This window comes from Pleurodeles waltl, chromosome 11 (genome assembly GCF_031143425.1).
Source record: "Pleurodeles waltl isolate 20211129_DDA chromosome 11, aPleWal1.hap1.20221129, whole genome shotgun sequence".
Classification (NCBI taxonomy): domain Eukaryota; kingdom Metazoa; phylum Chordata; class Amphibia; order Caudata; family Salamandridae; genus Pleurodeles; species Pleurodeles waltl.
In genome coordinates this window covers 545,183,793-545,208,395 of record NC_090450.1, presented here as the reverse complement: position 1 = coordinate 545,208,395, position 24,603 = coordinate 545,183,793, and the positions used below count along the sequence as shown (strand labels likewise).

General features: G+C 46.0%; 1 protein-coding gene across 4 annotated transcripts in view; it reads left to right on the top strand.

Moving 5' to 3' along the window:
* The window catches only part of XPO7 (exportin 7), a 659,915-nt gene that overhangs the window by 417,376 nt on the left and 217,936 nt on the right, over positions 1-24,603 (top strand). For all 4 annotated transcript variants that reach the window (XM_069213992.1, XM_069213990.1, XM_069213989.1 and 1 more), the window contains one exon: positions 18,471-18,609. In XM_069213992.1, coding sequence (XP_069070093.1) covers positions 18,471-18,609 — 139 coding nt within the window. The remainder of the gene's footprint in view (positions 1-18,470; positions 18,610-24,603) is intronic.

The window sequence follows — 24,603 nt, the reverse complement described above, 5'->3', positions numbered from 1 at the left end:
AACGACAGCTGCCCATTACACCAAGGGCACACTCAACCAGAAAGAAAGGTGCTACCATGGCCTTTCTAGGAAACATCCCAATGCAAGAAATATGTAAGGCAGCCACATGGTCTACGCCTCACACATTCACCAAGCACTACTGTGTAGACGTGTTATCCGCACAACAAGCCACAGTAGGTCAAGCCGTATTAAGGACATTATTTCAGACTACTTCCACTCCTACAGGCTGATCCACCGCTTTTGGGGAAATAACTGCTTACTAGTCTATGCAGAACATGCGTATCTACAGCGACAGATGCCATCGAACTGAAAATGTCACTTACCCAGTGTACATCTGTTCGTGGCATCAGTCGCAGTAGATTCGCATGTGCCCACCCGCCTCCCCGGGAGCCTGTAGCAGTTTGGAAGTTACCTTCAATTATTTCTATATGTATCATCTCAACCTTAAATAGGTGCATACTTAGTCACTCCATTGCATGGGCACTATTACTACAATTCAACTCCTACCTCACCCTCTGCGGGGAAAAACAATCGAAGATGGAGTCGACGCCCATGCGCAATGGAGACAAAAGGAGGAGTCACTCGGTCCCGTGACTCGAAAGACTTCTTCGAAGAAAAACAACTTGTAACACTCCGGCCCAACACCAGATGGCGAGCTATTGCAGAACATGCGAATCTACTGCGACTGATGCCACGAACAGATGTACACTGGGTAAGTGACATTTTCAATATATATATATATATATATATATATAGTGTATTACTTAACTCCTAAGGGTGGGTCACCTGTCTAGTATTTTGTAGTGATTTGTTCCAAAAATAAAGAACCTTTCATGTGTGTAAGTGGTGTGTTTCTACTGTGTTATTGCATGAGCTTTGCATGTCTCCTAGATAAGCCTTGGTTGCTCATTGACAGCTACCTCTAGAGAGCCTGGCTTCTAGACACTGCCTACACCTCACTAAGATGGGATACCTGGACTTGGTATAAGGTGTAAGTACCACAGGTACCCACCATACACTATGCCAGCTTCCTACATGCTCCAGCAATCTAAAATAGCTAACAAATCCCTCTTGGATCTGTCAAATGGGTTTGCAGCCAGTTACAAAGACCACTGACATCCAGGGAGACAGTTCCCTGTCAGGTACAGCAGTGCCTGGGTCTTCACTGTATTTTTATCCTTTACTGCAGTCCAGCAAAGAAGCAGTCCTGATGCTGAAGAGGTGTGGTAGGTATTCCTGGGGCCACCCCTGGGTCCATGAAAGTCAGAGGCCATCTCCAGTCTTAGGGCTCTCTCCCAAGATAAACCAGTGGATTCCAGTGTAGGGCCAGCCGCAGCTGGTCTCCAGGTTATAGCAGACTCAGAAGTTCCTTGCAGGTAAGCAAATATTTCTTATCTGGCACCTAGAGCCCACCCTAATTTCGGTCCAGGGTCGAATGACCTAGGGTGCATCTCGTGACAGTCAAGACACGGTCTCCCAGGCTGCACTTTGACATCCAGATGTAGCATATGCTCCTGGGCAGCTAGTCTCTTGAGGGTGTAGGCTTCTTTAGCATTTATAGTCCTGATTCTTTACGGTGAGCTATCCACCTAGCCTTTGGAGTCACTTCTGTCCTGGCACAAGCAGAGTTCTTTCCACAAATGGGCACAGTCCTCTCTGAGAGTCCCTCTAGTGCAGCAGGTACAGTCCAGCCTTTGGTGCGGCGTCTTTGTGCTGAATTCACAGAACTGTAAGGCAGTCTTTCTTCTGTCTTCTTTCCAGTCTAGTAGTGATCTGAGAGCTGTGCACCAGGGGTGCCACTTTTATGCCATCTTCATGTTTGTTGGAGGGAAGGACTCACTAGCCAGTGGGACAGTGGTTCCCACAGAGTAATCCTTCCTACTTTACATCACTTCCTGGACATTTGGCCAGAAACAATCTCAAAGTACCGTTCTGTGCTTCAATCCAAGATGGCTCAGTCCTTCTTCCCATGTGCAGACCTCTGGGCATGCCCCTTAGGTGTACCCAGCAAAAGGAGCCTCTCCTCCCAGAAAACTAGTTCTGTAAAATGCTTTCTCCCTCCGGAGGAGATGCCAGTAGTCATACTGCTGGAGGAGGTCAGACAAGCATACTGTTTTGCCCCTGTTTCTAGGAGTTCTTCAAACTTCCTAGCATGGGAGCAGCCTGTTGTCTTGTGTGACTTTCAAAATTCGCCTTGCTATTAAATGTTACTTAAAACCAATTTCAATAATGTCAGGTTTAATGTAATAACTAATTTGATACATTGGAGTAATATCTTTGGTGGTCTGAAATGGAAGTTATCACTTATTGTGGTGGCTAGTGACACGGTTAGCCAATGGGACAACCAGCCTTGCTACACTGAAAATAGCAATTTCAAGTTTTCACTGTCAGAGCATGTTACACATGAGTATACCCTTTTTAGGTCGAAGCTTACCAGACTGCGCAGCTTACTGGTTTACTAACAACATCTTGGGGACACTGTGAAAGCTTCCCCGGGTATGCATTCCTCCCAGTGCTTACCAATGAGTTTGTGTTTTGTAACTCACACTTGCTTGCTCCCTATTTGCTGGCTTTGTGTTTTCGGCTGTCCAGCTTGAGTTTGTCCCACCCATGGAGCATAGCCTGTTTATTGTATTCTTCCACGAGTGGTCACTTTCTGTAAACAGGCCTTTAAATCTTCTTCTTATCGTGTCACATTTGCTGTGCATTCAAAGGCAGAGATCAAATGTCAGGTTCTGGATTCCGACGTAGCTTGTTGTTTACTTTTCTTTGTCTAACTTCAAAGTGAGAGGATTTAGGTGACAATCTGCTATGTAAGCAAAGGCTTTTTTCTAGCACACAACAACATTTAAATGCATGTCAGTGAACAGTGCAGATATTTCTGAATGTATCACAATCAGCAAAGCACATATGAAGCACTTTTTATTTTTTGCAATTCTGAGGTGTGGCGGAAACAAATAAACAAATCAGTAGATTTGGTGATGATATTTCTACACATTGCTTTGTGCGCTGTATACTTTTATCAGTAACACTGTCTGTCTCTGCAAATGTAATGGTCATTTCAGTTGAACATGTCTTGTCTGTAATGCCAGTGTACTACTGCACTATGGATATTACACACTACGCCACTCCACTCCACAACACACTACTGTGACATGCCACTCCATTCTAAGATACTCCACTCTACAACCCTCCACATCACTCCACAACACTTCACTCCACTCTACAACAGGTTACTCCACTCCACTCTACTCTGACATGCCTCTCCACTCTACGTCAACACTCAGTGCCCCTCCATGGCACTTCATTCTACTCCACTCTAATCAACTGAACTCGGCTCTGCGCCCCTCCACTCTACAACACAACAGTCTACTCCACTGACACTTTACTCCACTCTCCACCGCTCCACTCCGTCCCACCCCACTTTGCTCCACATTGTCACTCAGGCCACTCACTCTAGAACACTCTACTATACTCTGTCACTCTACGTAACTCCCTTTTAGTCTCTCCAAGCCATTTTACTCCACCCTGCTCTGGCACACTGCTCCACTCCATTCCACTATTCCACAGTACTCTACTCCACAACACTGCATTCTACTACATTCAACTCCCTCTGTTCTGCTCCCCGACAATTTGTTCCTCTCTACACAACTCCCTGTATGCCACTTTACTCCACAACACTGCACTCCACTCTGCGACACTGTACTCTGCTCTGTGCTCCTCCACTCTACGACACACTACTCCCTCCATGACTCTCTGCCATTCCACTGTACTCGACCATACTCTGTCACTCCACTCTGCACCCCTCTATGCTGCGCCCTTCCACTTTACTCCCTCCGTAACAGTCCCTGCCACTCCACAACACTGCACTTTACTCTGCGACACAAAACTCTGAAACTGCACTCTACTCTTTGCCACTCCACAATAATCTGTGCCACTCTACACTGCCACTCCACTCTGACAATCTGCTACGCTCTATGCCACAACACTACTCCAGTGTACGCAATTCCACCTACTCTATGCCACTTTACGCCAATCTGCAACTCTATTCGACTCTATGCCACTCCAATGTTATACACTCTGCCCCTTCACTCTGACACTCCAATCTACAACACTCCACGACCCTCTACGCCACAACCCTCTACTCTCCTTTTTCCTGCTCGCTTTCAGCAATGCTGAACAGCAGCCATGCGGGTGTACATCATGGCTAAAAAACATTGGCAAAGTCAATAGCTTTTGCGTAGGTGAGACCTATTGACATTGCTAATGCTTATAATGTTAAGCTCCCTGCGCGGTGGGCTACCAAGGCCTTCATTGTGGGTGACTTACTAATACTTAAAAAGGAAGGTTTTGACCTAGCAAAAGGGTTTATTTTGCCTTGTAGAGTTGTCAGGTTTAAAGCTTCCTGACAAGGCTACAGTGGCAGGCCTAGAGTCACGTTTTCACCCGATCACTGAAGTGGTTGTACGACGAGGAGCTGCAGTTCACTGTTGACATGTAACTTACTAGCCCTACGTACGCCGTGTCCCATATACTAGGGACTTATAAGTCTGTTAAATGAGCCAAGTGGGTATTAACCAATTGTATCTGTACTTCAGGGGTCAGAACATGTGCACAGGGCTTGGACATCAGGGCCCAGTGCACTATACAGTCAAAATAACCAGCAGCATCCTTTCAAAATTGTGGGGGTAGGGGTGATCGTACAAAAAGAGGTCTTTTCCTACAGTGGCAATTACTGTGCACTTGAGTTTCCACTCAGAAGCTCCCTGGCAGACTCAGTCCGTCTGCAGTGGGGCCCAGTTCTCCTGTTTGCCTTCCCCCTGCTACCTCTTCTGCACTGAGTTCTGAAGATGACCCTGAAAGACAAGGCTCAGATCATATTAATTAGGCTAGGAGAATGTAGTATCCCGATTTGTTGAACCTGAGCATTTGGCCTCTGATCTTCCACTTTGGGAGGACCTCTCTCAAGAACAGGGCAGGATCCTGCATCCTGATCTCCACAACCTACACCTCCATGAATGGAGATTGAGCGGTGGCAACCAAACAGTTTTGATTTACCTGCTGAAGAAGTGCCTAGGCACCGATCTACCACACCTCTATATTTGGGTTGTTGGATGAAAGTTATAGGTAAAAAATAGGAGGGATGGGGAGGTATTATGGTCCAGTGTATATCCTCCCAAGTAATACGTCAAAAGCATATAATACACTGTTCCAAATGTGTGAGAGGAGACTAGGGGATACCGTAGAGGGGGTCCTAAACTTTAGGAGCAAGGCACCTCACACATCCCTAGGGATGTCATGCTTCATCATCGGAGCAGCTCCTCGTCAGAATGGCGCTGCAATGTCTGACGGGCACCACCCCGGAAGGGGGGGCTCTTTGCCGGAGATCTTTTTATGGTGATGAAGCCGTAATCCCAAATGTGGGAGAAAATATATTTTATATATATCACCATAAAAAGATCTCCGGCAAAGAGCCCCCCTTCCGGGGTGGTGCCCGTCAGACATTGCAGCGCCAGTCTGACGAGGAGCTGCTCCGATGATGAAGCATGACATCCCTTCGGATGTGTGAGGTGCCTTGCTCCTAAAATGTAGGACCCCCTCTACGGTATCCCCTAGTCTCCTCTCACACATGTGGAACAGTGTATTATATGCTTTTGACAGATGAAATTTATAGCCTGATCTGGGGTTGTCAAGGTATGCCACTGAGGCAAAGTTATCTGACGTTTAGTGCTACCTCTAGCTTAACAAGGCTTTGTCGTGGCCACTGTTGGAGTTTATTTGTCAGCTGTTTTCTTATTTTTGTGTTTACCTGACCAACCCTTGTCATTCAAGTCAATAAAGATGCACTTTTTAAAAAGACGTGTGAAGGAAAGTACCCTCTTTTTGACATGGTTACCCCCACTTTTTGCCTGATGTCAGTATGTTTTTGACTGTGTTCACTGGGATCTTGCTAACTAGGACACCAGTGACTGTGCTCTCTCCCTCTAAATTTGGTTACTGGGACGTCACACACCCCATTTTTGGCATACTGGTGCCCCCATATAAGTCCCTAGTAAATGGTACCCAGGGCATTGGGGCACCAGGGGTTCCCCATGGGCTGCAACATGTATTACACCACTCATGGGAGCCCATGTAAAAATTGTTTGCAGGCCTGCCATTGCAGCCTTCTTGAAAATGTGCATGCACCCTTTCACTTCAGGTTACTACACCAGGTCAATATAAGTCATCCCTATGGTAGGCCCTCCTAGTCCAGAAGGCAGGTTGCAGGTACCTGTGTGTGAGGGAACCCCTGCATGAGCAGAGGTGCCCCCACGAACTCCAGCTCCATTTTCCTGGACTTCGTGAGTGCGGGGGACGCCATTATACACGTGTACTGTACATAGGTTACTACCCATGTCCAGCTACATAATAGTAACTCCGAACCTGAGCATGTTTGCTATCAAACAGGTCAGAATCATACCTGTAGGAAGTTGGCTCTGTATGCACTATTTCAAAGTAAGGAATAGTATGCACAGAGTCCAAGGGTTCCCCTTAGAGGTAAGATAGTGGCATAAAGAGATAATTCTAATGCTCTATTTTGTGGTAGTGTGGTCGAGCAGTAGGCTTATCAGAGGGTAGTGTTAAGCATTTGTTGTACACACACAGGCAATAAATGAGGAACACACACTCAGAGACAATTCCAGGCCAATAGGTTTTTGTATAGAAAAATATATTTTCTTAGTTTATTTTAAGAACCACCGGTTCAAGACTTACAAGTAATACTTCAAATGAAAGGTATTTCATGTAGGAACTTTAGGAACTTTGAATTAGCAAAATAGCATATACAGTTTTCACATAAATGACATATAGCTATTTTAAAACTAGACACTGCAATTTTCAACAGTTCCTGGGGGAGGTAAGTGTTTGTTAGTTACTGCAGGTAAACAAACCACCTACGGGGTTCAAGTTTGGGTCCAAGGTAGCCCACCGTTGGGGGTTCAGAGCAACCCCAAAGTTACCACACCAGCAGCTCAGGGCTGGTCAGGAGCAGAGGTCAAAGTGGTGCCCAAAACGCATAGGCTTCAATGGAGAAGGGGGTGCCCCGGTTCCAGTCTGCCAGCAGGTAAGTACCCGCGTCTTCAGAGGGCAGACCAGGGGGGTTTTGTAGGGCACCGGGGGGGACACAAGTCCACACAGAAAGTACACCCTCAGCAGCACGGGGGCGGCCGGGTGCACTGTGCAAACAAGCGTCTGGTTCGCAATAGGAATCAATGGGAGATCAAGGGGTTTCTTCAGCGATGCAGGCAGGCATGGGGGGGGGGGCTCCTCTGGGTAGCCACCACCTGGGCAAGGGAGAAAGCCACCTGGGGGTCACTCCTGCACTGGAGGTCGGATCCTTCAGGTCCTGGGGGCTGCGGATGCAGAGTCTTTACCAGGCGTCGGGTCTTTGAAGCAGGCAGTCGCGGTCAGGGGGAGCCTCGGTATTCCCTCTGCAGGCGTCGCTGTGGGGGCTCAGGGGGGTCAACTCTGGCTACTCACGGTCTCGTAGTCGCCGGGGAGTCCTCCCTGTGGTGTTTGTTCTCCACAAGTCGAGCCGGGGGCGTCGGGTGCAGAGTGCAAAGTCTCACGCTTCCGGCGGGAAACGTGTGTTGTTTAAAGTTGCTTTTTCCTTGCAAAGTCATAGTCTTTGGGGAACAGAGCCGCTGTCCTCGGGAGTTCTTGGTCCTTCTAGATGCGGGGTAGTCCTCTGAGGCTTCAGAGGTTGCTGGACCCTGGGAACGCATCACTGAAGCAGTGTCTTTAGAAGGGGGAGTCAGGCCGGTAGAGCTGGGGCCAAAGCAGTTGGTGTCTCCGTCTTCTCTGCAGGTTTTTCAGTTCAGCAGTCCTTTTCTTCTTAGGTTGCAGAAATCTGAGTTCCTAGGTTCTGGGGAGCCCCTAAATACTGAATTTAGGGGTGTGTTTAGGTTTGGGGGGGTTAGTAGCCAATGGCTACTAGCCCTGAGGGTGGCTACACCCTCTTTGTGCCTCCTCCCTGAGGGAAGGGGGGCACATCCCTAATCCTTTTGGGGGAATCCTCCATCTGCAAGATGGAGGGTTTCTAAAAGTTAGTCACCTCAACTCAGGACACCTTCGGGGTTGTCCTGACTTGCCAGTGACTCCTCCTTGTTTTTCTCATTATCTCCTCCGGTCTTGCCGCCAAAAGTGGGGCCGTGGCCGGAGGGGGCGGGCAACTCCACTAGCTGGAGTGCCCTGTGGTGCTGTAACAAAGGGGGTGAGCCTTTGAGGCTCACCGCCAGGTGTTCTAGTTCCTGCAAGGGGGAGGTGTGAAGCACCTCCACCCAGTGCAGGCTTTGTTACTAGCCACAGAGTGACAAAGGCACTCTCCCCATGTGGCCAGCAACATGTCTGGTGTGTGCAGGCTGTTAAAACCAGTCAGCCTACACGGGTAGTCGGTTAAGGTTTCAGGGGGCACCTCTAAGGTGCCCTCTGGGGTGTATGTTACAATAAAATGTACACTGGCATCAGTGTGCATTTATTGTGCTGAGAAGTTTGATACCAAACTTCACAGTTTTCAGTGTAGCCATTATGGTGCTGTGGAGTTCGTGCATGACAGACTCCCAGACCATATACTCTTATGGCTACCCTGCACTTACAATGTCTAAGGTGTTGCTTAGGCACTGTAGGGGCACAGTGCTCATGCACTTTTGCCCTCACCTATGGTATAGTGCACCCTGCCTTAGGGCTGTAAGGCCTGCTAGAGGGGTGACTTATCTATACCTGTAGGCAGTGTGAGGTTGGCATGGCACCCTGAGGGGAGTGCCATGTCGACTTAGTTGTTTTGTCCTCACTAGCACACACAAGCTGGTAAGCAGTGTGTCTGTACTGAGTGAGGGTTCCCCAGGGTGGCATAAGACATGCTGCATCCCTTGGAGACCTTCCCTGGCATCAGGGCCCTTGGTACCAGGGGTACCAGTTACAAGGGACTTACCTGGATGCCAGGGTTTGCCAATTGTGGAAACAAAAGTACAGGTTAGGGAAAGAACACTGGTGCTGGGGCCTGGTTAGCAGGCCTCAGCACACTTTCAAATCAAAACTTAGCATCAGCTAAGGCAAAAAGTCAGGGGGTAACCATGCCAAGGAGGCATTTCCTTACACAACCCCCCTCCCCCAAACGAAAGAGGATGAGACTAACCTTTCCCAAGAGAGTCTTCATTTTCTAAGTGGAAGAACCTGGAAAGGCCATCTGCATTGGCATGGGCAGCCCCAGGTCTGTGTTCCACTATAAAGTCCATTCCCTGTAGGGAGATGGACCACCTCAACAGTTTTGGATTTTCACCTTTCATTTGCATCAGCCATCTGAGAGGTCTGTGGTCAGAAAGAACACTGGTGCTGGGTCCTGGTTAGCAGGCTTCAGCACACTTTCAAATCAAAACTTAGCGTCAGCAAAGGAAAAAAGTCAGGGGGTAACCATGCCAAGGAGGCATTTCCTTACAACACCCCAATACTGTTGCCAGTATTGGTTGTATGATTCCATGCACTCTGGGGGCCCCTTAGAGGACCCCCAGTGTTGTTTCTACCAGATTTCTGGGGTTTTCAGGGCAGCCCACGCTGCTGCCACCCCCCTCAGACAAGTTTCTGCCCTCCTGCTGCTTGACCAGCTCAAGCTCAGGAAGGCAGAAAAAGAATTTCCTCTGGGAGAGGGGTGTGGTAACACCCTTTCCTTTTGGAAATAGGTGTTAAATGGCTTGGAAGGGGTAGCCTCCTCAAGCCACTGGTATGCTGTGAAGGGCACATTTGGTGCCCACCTTGTATAAACCAGTCTTCACTGGTTCAAGGACCTCCAGTCCCTGCTCTGGCGTGAAACTGGACAGTGGAAAGGGGAGTGACCACCCTTGTTCATCACCACTCCAGGGGTGGTGCCCAGAACTCCTCCAGAGGGTCCCTTAATTCTGCCATCTGATAGGTGGTTACTGGTCTAGGTGATCAATTCCCCCTTCCAGGGCTATTTAGGGTCTCTCCCTTAGGTGGGTCCTCAGTTTGGAATGGAGGGATTCCAGCAGGACTCCTCTGTAATGTTTACTTTGACTTCTGGCCACTGGAACCGCAACTGGACTCCCCCGGAACTTACAGTCTGCAACTCCAGCAATGACTTAGGCCTGCAACATTGTTTCTCTGCTCCTTTCAGCAACTGCAGCATTTCCCCAGCTGTGCATCCTCTGAGGACAGCAAGTCTTCAGTCTGCACCAAGAAGCGTGGATCCGGCAACATAGGCGGTGGTGCTGAGTCCCCTCTACCAGCTATCCGACTTTGGAGGTGGTGAGTCTTTGCCTCTCCTTGCAGAACAGTACCCCTGTGCACAGCGACTCTTGTAGCTACCAAGGCTTGTTGACTCTTCTTCCAAGGGATCTTCAGGCTCCATGTAGCCACTGCCTCCAGCACTCTTCCCTGCAACACGTGGTCTGCTGCTCCAGCGACATGGTACTCCTTTCCAGGTGTGCTGAGTGAGCCTCACTGTGACTCCTATTCCTGCTTCCTGTGAGTTTCCTGTGGGGGGCGCTGCATCCACCACTTCTCGCTCTCCTGACTGCTGGGGGACACCTGGGACTCCCCTCCTTCGGTAAAGTCCCCTCAGACATTTTTGGTCCCAGGTAGCTGTGCAAATCTTTGTCTGTGACATTTGCCTTTGCCAAGGCTTGTTAGTAATTTTTCCACACCACTGACGGACTGCAACTCTTTTTCCGACATAGGACATTGACTGCATCACTTCTGGAACTCTTCCTCTGTTCCTGTGCTGCATAGCTGACTCCTACTCTTTGCTGTCAACCTGGTCCTGCATCTCCAAAAGACTGGGTACTGGCCCCTGCCCCCAACCAGACACCCCAACTGGAACTTGACTTGATCCCCTTCATTTTCAGGTCATTTTCTGTCTGGATCCATTTTCTGTTTCTTGCAGTCTTGCTTGGATCTTGCACACTACTTTTCCAAAGTTTCTCTGTGTGTTTTGGAAAAAACAGGCATTTACCTCTTCTCTCCTGGTCGCTGGGGCTCAATCTGGTACTTACCTTTTGGGGTTCCTGGTTCCTTCAACTCCCCTCTACAGATTACACTTACTTACCAGCATTCACATTCCATTTTTTTTAGTATATGTTTAGGCTCCCCCTGGCGATCACTATTGTCTATTGCTATTGCACTGTTCTATTGCTTTTTATGCTCCTTCATGAAAACTAAGGTGTACATAATAATGTATTTAATCACCTGCTAACAGACTATTGCCTATATAGGTTTTTAGTATTTGTCACTAAAATAAAGTACCATTATTTTTGTAACACTGTGTGGTTCTTTCATGTGTGTAAGTGCTCTGTGACTATAAGTACCATTGTAGGAGATTTGCATGTCTCCTGGATAAGCTTTGGCTTCACCCACAGCTACCTCTAGAGAGCCTGGCTTCTAGACACTGCCTACACTTCACTAATAAGGGATTCCTGGACCTCGTATAAGGTGATAATACCATAGGTATTCAACACACCAGACCAGCTTCCTGCAACACGTATACTTATACTCATCGGCTCCACATTATGCCTCAGTGGGATCTTAACTTGTCCTTTTTTTCTGATGTGCAAAGATTTGTACCCTTGCTGTTCCTGATTGCATTTACAACTATATGCTATGTCAGTGAGCTGCAGGTGTTGTCAATGCAACTCCTGTATATCTCTTCCTCCCCTGACAATTAGTGATGTGCATGTATGCTTCATTACGGCTGAAAGTTGTGTTCGTTTTAGATGTGGTCCCACTAGTTACCACTCCCCCTCCATGTCATCCCTCTGTCTTTTTCTCTGCACCGCAGCCCTTCTTGTGGGCTTTTACCACTGTTAAGAAAGAAAGTGCAGTGCAGAAAGCAACCCTGTCCGTCTGTATCATCCTGTGTGTCAAACCATGCTATGGCTGGGTCATAAGGACCCCTGGGCTTGCAGGCCATTCCACCAGTGCCAAGGCTGCCACAACGGCATTTATGAAGAGTGTTCCAGTGCTAGATATCTGCTTCACTGGTACTTGAACCTCTATACGTATGTTCTCCAAGCATTACTGCCTCAGCAGTCAAGTCTGCATGGGGAACCATTTTAGCTGTTTAGTCCTTCAGAATTTGGTGGTGAGTGTCCACCCCTCAGACCCTCCATCTTTATGGAGATACCGTTTTGGTATCTATTCCAAAAAATTATTTATCTGTGGCTACAGGTACCGAGCAGAAGAACAAGTTTCTTTCCTTTAATAGCTTTGTCACCCGGTGGACATTCTAAAGGTAGATTCCGCACCACCCTCTCTCTTCCCCATTAGATTAGAATCCTGTGGTTCTAAAAAGGTACCAAGTTAGACGCTGATCCAACGTTACTGGAGATGACCATGTGCCAAAACAGAGGGCTCAGAAGAGTTGAAAATAAACTGACATCAGGATGCATGGGCAGTGCCTATATGTTGTTCCACAGAGTAATTTCCTAAGGTAGTACTAGGTCTCCGCAGAGTCTGATGACACCACCTTCCAGCGTGTGAAAGCAGTTATTGCATAAACAAATTCTGGATCAAGACGGGGGCCTGGGGCTAATAAAAAGGTGAGAAATCTGCTATTAAATAAAGTATCAACCAACTTACAGCTGTAACTTACCTTCAGATGCCATAGTGGATCCAAAAAACTTGACACAGCTCTCCTGCTCTTTCTGGTGGTGGTCAACTTGGTCTCTATGCCGGGGAACTACATAATGTAATTTTCAGTTTTTTTCCACGCCTTTTAATGTGGGTTCAAAGCGCTCTCCTTAATGACTTTTTAGTTCTCAAAATTTTACTCTGCGGTGCTGACAGATTGTCACTGCCCCAGAAATCAGGGTTCAAACATTGCTGGTGGTGTGCCATAGGCAGATGTCCATTTTGGACCCCTGTAAGGTGCGTCTGCAATCTGGGACCCAGACGTGAGTATAGGTGGAGCTGTAAGTGCATCCTCGTGTATCCCAAAGGCATTAGGGATCAGGCAGCCTAGCCAGCACTGCCTACCAAACATAGAAAAAATCCAGATCTTGGTCCCGCTCCAGAACCTCTTGTTAGCTGTGAATGAGCAAGTTGTCCAAGAAGTTGCAATACAAGTCAAAAAAAGGATCATTAGAAGCAAAGGAGTATGAGGGACTCTTCACCACTGAAGTACTGTTTATGCTCCCAAGTATGATCTTCACAAGAGTCCCTTTGGGCCCCATGGAGATATTGGATTCCCATCTGGGCTTCCTCCGGTGGGTTCTCCATTTGCACCAATCGGCCTTACTAAGACTTCTCCTGATGCCGTTATAGCAGCAGAGGCTGCCCCTCCAATATAGGCCTTGACAGTAGCTCTCAAGTCAGAGCAAGCATAACCTTTAGAACCACTACATCAAGCAGCAGATTTTCACAAGACAAAAGCCACAGTGAAGCCCTCACCTCTAAGCTCAGAAGGTGATGAAGGAGTCTTAGTACAGACCTCTGCCTAGAGATGAATATTTGAACAAAATAATGTGAATTTTTTTTTCAGTCTCAAAATCCAGATGCATTAAATAGTATAATCTCATGATGACAACAGCAATGAGTAGGATAATCTTCTTTCTCCTGTGAACACAGATGCTGCTGATTATCTGGTATGGCAGAATGAGTGGCGTAGACACTTCCCCTGAATTGGACTTAGACTACCTTTCAGAGCCCCCCTTAGAGGAGAAGATCTCTTCTACAGCTTTCATCAGAAAGACCTCCAAGGTTCTGGGACAATCCTTGCCCATGGAGGAACTCAAGGCAAATATCTGGACAGAATATTTTCAACTGGTATTGTCAGCTTCGGAGTCTCTGCTGTCATTCAGAAACATGATAATGGAGCCAATTTTAGTTGATCTGGCGGTGAACCATCAGCATGTCCCGTCATTACCTAGCGCCTTGTTGATCCTATGTTTTTGACTGCCCATCCTTTACCAGGGGTCTGGTGGTGCAGATTTTGTCCTGATCCAAGCTGAAACCTGGCTTCTTCAGACAGTGAGTCTAAAACAGTGCATGCTGTGAGGATGGTAGTTTTGCCCTCAGGGAGCCTTGCAATCTAGTCGCCCATGGCGACTTAAGTCCTAGAACAATATTCCCATACTTTATGGGTAATGGAACAGCTGGTTGTGCCTAACTTCTCTGATCATTTGAGAGACTGTTGCGCTGAACTTTTAAGAGATGCGGTCTAGCAAATAATCAGGCCTGTTTGGGAAACGTTTGACCTAGTGTCATACAGCCATTACACACACACTTCTTTCTCTTCCACCCCTTCCCCACTGGCAAAACTGCTTTAAAGCACTGCTAGAGGAGCACGTGTGACCTGTGGAAGGGAGAGTGCCTTACCATCTGCTGCATGAGAGGGCTACCACATCTGATTGCTGGGCCCTGCACATAGTCGAGCATGGCTTCACCCTTACTTTCCATTAGTTTCCCCCTCCAGTCCTTCCCTCCTCTTCTGCTACATCTCCTGATTATGCCCACATTCTGGAACAGGAGATTTTAGCTCTGTCGACTAAAGGAGCTGTGGAGGTCATTCTGGAGCACAAGATCGGGCAGGGATGTTAGATCTAGAAATTTCTTGCCTTCTTGAAGGATGCTGATCTTCGTCCCGTTATCAACCTTTGAGTCTTCAATACCTTCCTCTACAAGGAGAATGTCCCTGGCACATTTTGTGTTGGATCTGGAGTAGGGAGAATGTGTATTTTCATGTACCAGTTCTGCAGTCGCACAGAAGGTACCCCCATTCTGTGGAAAGTTCTACATACTATTAAATCACAGTCCTTCTGTTTGGATTGACATCTGTACCTTGGGTCTTAACTATGGTGTTGGCATTGGTTGTGGTACATCTTGGCAGCAGGGGGAAAAGGTTCTCCATAGTCCCATAACTCTGACTGTCCGATGATTACCTTCATCTGGTGTCTGACCACCTGAGCGCCACATTATTGCTGCTGTTCGATTTAGAGTTCTCCATCACCTTGCCAAAGTTGCACCTAGAGCCATTTCAGCACCACTGAGAGCTGTCTCTTCCCCCACCAGAGGAGTTGGATCATTCCAGCTATGATCTTGATGTTTGTGGGGTCAGCCACACATAGGCCTTTTTCTGTCTAGTATTTCATGTACATGAAATACAGAATTGGTCCTGATTATGAGGTCTCTCAATTGATCCCTTTGCTTGTAGTGAGCTCTGCATTGAGGTATTCTGACTATTGTGATCTGGGTCTCTCAAGAGATTGCACAAGATCTTTGGTGATCAGTGGTGAATCATTTGATTTTGTGTTTGACCATTCTCTTTGCCTCCAGAGGTAGTCCTTGTGGAGTGCACATCTGGGAGCCTTGAAAATTAGATGCCTTTGGTGGCCAAAGAAGTAGAAGTGCCACATCAGTGTGCATGAGTAGGTAGAAATTGCTACTCATAGACTAGGAAAGGGGAATCATTTAGAAGACCATCTATTCGCAGTATTGGAAACGGTGAAGTTTGGGAGCTGCAACAACAAGACCAGCATTTGACCTGTTTCCAGCAAAGCAGATCAGTGATCATAGTTAAGACATTGCCGATTGTGTGGGATTTACAAGGTCTGACACCAACTAAGGTAATCAAAATGGTGAAATTACACATAGCATGTATAATTCATCTAGTACCGACTGGTTCAAAGTAGTGTCACTGAAGATTCACCTTTTAGCTTAAGCACATTACAGACGGTGGCCCTAAGGATGGTTTCTTGTGGTAAATTCTAGTATTTTGGCGCATTTTTGAAGTGTCTGAGAATATATAAGGAAGATAAACTGTTATGGTTTGGGGATTAAATGTAGTATTGCGAGGGCTGATGGGTCCCCATTTGCGCTCAAGCGTACATCAAATATGAAATCATGTATCCAAAAAAAATAGCTCAATCCCATCAACCAAAATATCTTAATCCCATCAACCTGAAAATAAACCACAAACACTTGCCATGCATGGAACATTCGCTGTGTTCAACAGGAATCCACACTAAAACACACATTAATCTAATCAGGACTAGTGCAGTATTTCATATACATGAAATAGTTGCCAGAAAAAGGCCTACTCATGTAAGCCTTCAGGAATTCCTTAGACCAGTTGTTCTTATCCTGTGGTCCAGGGACCCTTTGGGGCCCGCAACTGTGTAGAAAATTAAATGATATTAACTGATGAATATAGTGTATATAAATAAAGAAGCAAAATATATAATTGAGCATTTAAATAATTCTGTAAATGTAAAGGAATTTGAAATTGGAGGCTAAAAAATATGTTAGTATCCTCAGATTTATTCTTAGTAGTTCAAGTGCACCAAACAAAAAATAGTGTGGATAATGAGTGGTTTCAACTGAATTTAGAAAAGCACCAACCTTCCTATTAAACCTATTTTTTAAAGATTTGTCTGTGAATTAAAATAAATTATTTAATCGTTTGTATACTTTGATGAATCTCTGTTTCTGTTTATTTATTTTTTGTGGCTTTTAAATACAAAAATGCTCAGGCGTGGTCCTCTGCTTCCAGTAATGACCCGGTAGAGCTCTTTAGATTCAAATAATGATTAAATGGGGATACACATATACGAAGAACCCCTGCCTTAAACTGTTGCAATACCAGTAGTGCAAGGCATTCATAAAGCAACTTAATTGTTTGTGATTTGTTTTCTTATTAAGGGCAAAACTATTGGAAATTGAGTCCTGGATAGATGTCTCATAGCAGGTATCCATTTGTGTTACCAAGTGGCAGGAAATCTGTTAACTAGCATTCTAGAGTATATTCCATAAGAAAGCAGCCATTGCACCTTTTCACTATGACATACCATGACAGGATATAAGTGATGCAGTAACCACAAGTATGCTGAACACTAGTGCCTTAGCTGAAGACAGGATTTGCATTGGCAACAGGCAGCATTTAATAACTTAATAAGGACTGCTGCTAACCTACCTCGTCATGATGGGCACTATGTTTTCCAGGCCAAACCTGATAATCAGTGACAGAATCATGCGACATAATGAGCCTTTAAAAGAAACGTGTGAAACCAAAACCATACATGTGATGCTCCCAAACTGGTGAAAGAGGTTATGAAAGTTTTTCTGATATTGTGCATGGCTTGACAAAACAGTGTGCTTATATACCCAAGTCGAGGACCATTGTGTTATTCCATTCAATGAATCCCCACTAGGCTGTTGTTTTGTTTGAGAATAGATTTTTAACGTTTTGGGATCCAACCGCAGGAGATCAAAATTATTCTGTGTAAGGCTGTCAACAACAGACACAGAGATAGGAAAATACAGTGACTGTTACATAACTTTCTCAAGCGTCAGCATTTTAATAGATTCACATGATTTTATCATCATTTGATGTAAAAGGAGGACTACAGACCAAACATTTTAATGCTCAATATTGGATAATTATAGACTTTGCTTTCAGAATGTTGGGAAAATTGTGTTCATAAGGTACTGCAACTTCCTTTCAAAAATAAAATGCTGTCAAGTCTTACTATAGATTGAGAAAAGATAATGCAGTTATGTGTTACTGTATAAGTGGTTTAGAGCCTCAAAATGAAGTGTATGACATTAGATAACAGTTAATAAAGTACATTTCCTGTCAGTTTGCTTCTTTCACAGTTGAGTCACAAGCAAAACAAAGAGGTCATAGCATAACACCTTCTGGCGCAGATAACAAAGCCTAACATTTAGATAAGTCCCTCTCTCTAGGCACTAGAAATCACACGGGTATCTACGGTCTAGTCTGTATTATTTCATAACTTCCATACTTACTGTTCCAACATACATGTTCATCGTCATTATCCTATTTATCACTTGGAATATTCTGTGAGCAGTATAATTTGAGCGATTGTGTGCTAGGGCAATTCTAGTGTTTTGCCAACTGCTACTTTAGAACTTTCTTTCCTGAAGCTGGAAGAGTTGCGGTAGCCACTGCCCTCAGAGTACAAACAGATTCTGCGTATGCGTGTCATTTCTATAGCACAAGGAACACACCTTACAAATGACTAATGTGAGCAGTGTTTTACTTTTATGCTATATGCCCTATACTCAAAGTGTATTAGTCGTACCATCTGGAGTGAAAGCCATACAGCAAAGGGCGGTGACTGTGTTTGGATTCCTTTTGGTTTTTTTTTCCAGTCTTGTCAATTGCTCTATTTCATTCTCCTACAAGGGATGCATATTTCAGCTGTATCAAGGGTGGACAGAGAAGAGTTCTCTATGGACAATACATTTTTGTCAATTATTGATTTTGTATTTGATGATCAGGTTTCTGTCTTGTTTGGATGTGTATCTTGTAGGAATGTCTTAAAGTACTGAATGGGAGACTATTGGCACAGTGCCTCTGAATCGTCAGAAATGCATCATGATGCCAGTTGCTGTCATAAGCACTAGCAAGTTGCTCAATCATCAAGTGTCACTGAGTAACTGAGTCTTATTTTTCTTTCTTCTAGGATTACCCCAAGCTAAGCCAATCATATTATTCACTTTTGGAAGTTCTCACCCAGGACCACATGAACTTTATAGCCAGCCTGGAGCCTCATGTCATCATGTACATTCTTTCTTCCATTTCTGAAGGACTCACTGCACTTGGTAAACATTTTTTACTTTTTGGATGCACTCACTGGGACCTGGCTATGTCTTTACAAGACTGTGTTTTCGTCATATGTAGGGAGATTGCTGTGTTTTGAACTGTTAAAGGAAAAGGGGTGCAAAGGAGATGGTCTGAATGAGTATTCAGGGAATACTTTTGTAGGACTGGTCTGATCAGGAGTGAGTAGAGGTTTAGCAGTGTCTATGGGATAATGCACAGGCCTACAAGTTGGCGTGTGGAGAGTTCTGGATAGAGGGAACATTCCTTCATCATGGAGGAACCAGGATTTCATATTGGGCCTTTTATGGATTGTAAGGAAATGCCTCCTTGGCATGGTTACCCCCTGACTTTTTGCCTTTGCTGATGCTAAGTTTTGATTTGAAAGTGTGCTGAGGCCTGCTAACCAGGCCCCAACACCAGTGTTCTTTCCCTAACCTGTACTTTTGTTTTCACAATTGGCACACCCTGGCATCCAGGTAAGTCCCTTGTAACTAGTACCCCTGGTACCAAGGGCCCTGATGCCAGGGAAGGTCTCCAAGGGCTGCAGCATATCTTATGCCACCCTGGGGACCCCTCACCCAGCACAGACACACTGCTTGCCAGCTTGTGTGTGCTGGTGAGGACAAACGAGTAAGTCGACATGGCACTCCCCTCAGGGTGCCATGCCAACCTCACACTGCCTATGCAGTATAGATAAGTCACCCCTCTATCAGGCCTTACAGCCCTAAGGCAGGGTACACTATACCAAAGGTGAGGGCACCAGTGCATGAGCACTGTGCCCCTACAGTGTCTAAGCAAAACCTTAGACATTGTAAGTGCAGGGTAGCCATAAGAGTATATGGTCTGGGAGTCTGTCAAACACAAACTCCACAGCACCATAATGGCTACACTGAAAACTGGGAAGTTTGGTATCAAACTTCTCAGCACAATAAATGCACACTGATGCCAGTGTACATTTTATTGTAACATACACCCCAGAGGGCACCTTAGAGGTGCCCCATGAAACCTTAACCAACTACCCATGTAGGCTGACTGGTTTTAGCAGCCTTCCACACTCGAGACATGTTGCTGGCCACATGGGGAGAGTGCCTTTGTCACTCTGTGGCTAGTAACAAAGCCTGCACTGGGTGGAGATGCTTATCACCTCCCCCTTGCAGGAACTGTAACACCTGGCGGTGAGCCTCAAAGGCTCACCCCTTTTGTTACAGCACCCCAGGGCATTCCAGCTAGTGGAGTTGCCCGCCCCCTCCGGCTACGGCCCCACTTTTGGCGGCAAGGCCGGAGGAGATAATGAGAAAAACAAGGAGGAGTCACTGGCCAGCCAGGACAGCCCCTAAGTCAACCTGAGCTGAGGTGACTCTGACTTTTAGAAATCCTCCATCTTGCAGATGGAGGATTCCCACAATAGGGATAGGAATGTGACCCCCTCCCCTTGGGAGGAGGCACAAAGAGGGTGTAGCCACCCTCAGGGCTAGTAGCCATTGGCTACTGCCCTCCCAGACCTAAACACACCCCTAAATCCTGCCCCCGTGCTGCTGAGGGTGTACTTTTTGTGCTGACTTGTGTCCCCCCCCCGGTGCCCTACAAAACCCCCCTCGTCTGCCCTCCGAAAACGCGGGTACTTACCTGCTGGCAGACTGGAACCGGGGCACCCCCTTCTCCATTGAAGCCTCTGCGTTTTGTGCACCACTTTGACCTCTGCACCTGACCGGCCCTGAGCTGCTGGTGTGATAACTTTGGGGTTGCTCTGAACCCCCAACGGTGGGCTACTTTGGACCCAAACTGGAACCCCGTAGGTGGTTTACTTACCTGCAAAAACTAACTAACTCTTACTCCCCCCAGGAACTGTTGAAAATTGCACTGTGTCTAGTTTTAAAATAGCTATATGTGATTTATTTGAAAACTGTGTATGCTATTTTGATTATTCAAAGTTCCTAAAGTACCTACCTGCAATACCTTTCATTTGAAGTATTACATGTAAAATTTGAACCCGTGGTTCTTAAAATAAACTAAGAAAAGATATTTTTCTATACAAAAAAACCTATTGGCCTGGAATTGTCTCTGAGTGTGTGTTCCTCATTTATTGCCTGTGTGTGTACAACAAATGCTTAACACTACTCCTTTGATAAGCCTACTGCTCGACCACACTACCACAAAATAGAGCATTTGAATTATCTCTTTTTGCCACTATCTTACCTCTAAGGGGAACCCTTGGACTCTGTGCATACTATTCCTTACTTTGAAATAGTGCATACAGAGCCAACTTCCTACAGGGATGAATCGGGGAATTATACGGCAGAAAAAGATGAACTTATGAGGCAGGATTGACTAATTTATGTGGTAAGAAAAGTCTAGTTATGAATTTAAAATGCCAATAGCTCTAGCTCAAGCAAATGCAAGACCTATTGCATTGCAAATGCTTTTTCTTTATGTAATTTGTTCCTGAACTTCCAGGTGAAAGTCATACCTACTCAATTGGTGAAGACTGTGTCCTGTAATCGATTTAAGCTGCTCCATTTTAACTACTTGCACCACACTTGCATAAAATTGACCCCGCAAGGGAGGCGAGGTGTAGGCGGTGTGGTCTGTTGGGAATACCTTCTTGCACCTTGCCTGGGCTTCTAGAGGGGGGGGTTAGTTCCAGGATTAAAGAGGCAACTGGCTTTTCCCTGCACACCCAGGTCTGTTTGTTGGGCATGGCAGTATGGCCCAACAATAGAAAGATTCTGTATAAGATGTCCCAGCTCGTGCTTCTCCTAGATAAACACTGAGGGGCAGTAGGATGGCTGGGACCCAAGGCTTTGCAGGTGGTTTTCTGGGATAAGGATGTCCTTGAGTGGGGAGTGACAGAAGAGCATCATTTGCATTTATCCCAAATGGATGACAGGGCTCCTGAAGACATAATCGCTTGGGGGTTACTGTTGGATAGATTGAATGAGAAGCACGACCAGATACTGATATTAGGCTGGAGGGGGGGGGGGGGGGGGGGGGTTTAAGATGTGGAATTTTCTGAGAGTCATGGATATCAGGTGTGGGGGTACCTTTATTCGATAATAGTGTATCGTTTTATGGTTTAGTATATGCTTTACTGTATGTTTGTGTCCCTGCTTTCATAACGTTCTTGGGGTGATTCTGCTCAGAGACTGATATATTGTAAACTTGTATACTGCAAAGAATGTAGCTGGAGCTTTTTGATCTCGCACTGATGGTGTATTTGGGTATTTGTAAACAGAATAAAAACAAAGTTTAAAAAATATTTTAAAAAGTAATGCCAACTCATGGAACAAAATGTTAGGTTTTCATATAATTTAAGTGGTTTGTTTCTGCTCTTTTTCTATGAAGTTGGCATCTTTTTTGATTTATGTCTTAATCTCTTTCTGTACCCTTTTTGATGATGAATTCTGCCTTCAAAAAATGTACTCTGGGAGATATGGCTGGTTTCTTTTGTCACTTCACCAAACTACATGTGGGTGCAGCCTTTATGGGACATGTCTTCGATAGCTCTCTGAAAAATAAAAGGAGTCCATGCAGCCTTCCATGCAACTGCCCTTTAGTAAAATATGTTCTGTGGCTATGCTGCTTCTAGATAAAATCCTCCCAGCATTGTTACCTTCACTAGCACTTCTTCCCTGATCGTGGGCCCTCCTCTTAAAACGCCCTTATTGAGGTCCTTTACCCTGCTACTTCCCTGCTCCCCAAAGGCCTACCTGAAACCCACTGGCATGCATTCAGGACTCAAAATGAGCTTCCTTTTGTCTGATGCCTTCTGGGCCTGCCGGTTCAACATCTAGCTTAGTGCCGAACCCACAGGCTGAGCTGTGTCAGGGTCTTCCTTGCCAGAATAGGGTTATGTACTGCTTTCAGTATAATGGAGTTGAGACTTTAACTATTTCTTTCTTGCCTTCCATACTATGGAGACATTGGACATTAAAGGTAAATTCTGTATCAAGGTAACTCAGATTTAAGGGGTCCCAATAGTCATTTCCTCTCAAGACAAGATGCATAACATTCTTGTTGCAGGTATAAAGTGTTTAATAACTGCAGTACCTTTATTTGAAAGGTCTTGTGAACCCACTGCCCTTGTTTCTTGTCATTCAGTGGACAGCGAAGTATTGCTAAGAGGTTCTGACATTAAAGTGCCTTAGTGAAGACCTCCACTCATCAGGAACATGCAATACAGAGCTGATGCAGCCAACTAATTTATGGGCACTGCCTTCTATGACAGCCATCCTGGAGTCTCCCAGAGCTACAACACTGACCATAGCCCATCAGACAGTTGATAAAATTTATTTTTGGGTATCTTTGCTGGGTTCAGCATTTGTTAAAGCAGGCTATTATGCAACTTTGGCATGGAGCAAAATCTATATTCGATGGCATGTGTGCCTGTAGATACACATGCTCTGCACACTCCTGCCATCTAGTAGTGGGTCCAATGTGGTGCAACTTGTTTTTCTTCCAAGAAGAGGTCCAAGTCACAGGATCAAGTGACTCCTCCTCTCTGTGATCATGTTCTTCAACTCCTTTGTTAGATTGAGTTTAGATGTATTTGTCTCCACTCCGTCTTTCGATTCACTCTGGTTCAAATAGCTGTGGATGCCCTGTGTTCCAACACAGCACCAAAACCATCCACAAAGTCCAAGGTTCCGTCCTCGGAATCAACCTTATTTTCCTCGGACCAAGAGATAGTCTCTTTTTTTATTCAAGTCCCTGCACCGAGCTGAAAACCGTCACCCTCCACTTCGGTGCTGACCAGACCACACTGACCTAATTCTTCTGTGCCGAAAACATTGGAACCAAAATCTTTGGAACAAAGAGACTCTGGTCAGTCTTCTGCTACCCTCATCAGCGCTGCCTCCAAATTCAGGAGGGTACAGGATGCATTATTGCTATGCCTTCCTCTCCTGTGCTTCTGAAACCACCTATTCCTGTGCCTCCTTCGTCACCTCCATCCCCTTCTCATTCTCCCACTTCACCTACGCTGGAGGATTACACTCCTCAGGGTTCTACTCTGTTTGCTGCTAGGGATTTAGGTGAGCCTCAAGACAACCCAGACCATTGGTATGCTTATGATCCTGACTGTAGGAAGCTGGCTCATTTTATAGTGGGCCAAAATGAGGTACACAGTGCAAAAAGTCCTAGCAATCCCCAGAGGTTTTACAGAGGCACAAATGACATCCCAAATGCTTTCTTTTTCGATAGTGTAGTCGAGCAGTTGGGCATATCAGAGAGTAGTGCTAACCATATAAGGCACACACTCAGTACGTGAGACACGCACTCAATAAAGAAATCTGACAGCAATTTTAAAAATAAACACATACTTTTTTATAAACTTTGATACCACGATCACCAGAATCAGGTGAATACTTTTCGATATACTGATTTCTAGAGTTTTTAAAAGTTGACAGTGCAATTTTCAGATGCAGTAATGTTATCCTGTGGAGAAAGAACAAGCACTGAATATAGGCAGAGTAGAGCGACTTACGGGTCTAATCTCCAGGTCTTAGGGTGAGTAATTGGGCAAGCTCCAAGGCCACACCAACAAGTTCCTTCGGCAGGCTCTGGTGCACTTGGGTGCTTAGGTGTGATACAGATTCAGGTGTCCCATTCAAGTCTATGGGGACCCGTTTGTTACAAAGTTGCTGCACAGATGGAGCGGAAAATCTGTTCTGGGAGACCCACAGGGGGGCTCAATCCTTGAGGTCCTTGGGCACAGGGGCACTGTCGGTCCACTCCTCCTCGGGCCAGGTGCTTTGGTGTCTTCTGGCGTCAGGTCCAGTGCTAGAGTTCCTTGCAGTTGGGTCCACAGAAACAGTCTGCAGGCGTGGACTGGGGGTGCAGTCCGACCAAGCCAACAAGTAGGCTTAGGTCTCATGAGGCTGGGAGACATGGAGACACCCTTGGTCCTCTTCTCCTCAGTCCTGGGCAGATGGGTGCAGAAGTGTCCTGAGGCATTGGGTTTCTGTCTCCTGGTCACTCGCGGTTGTGGGGAGGTC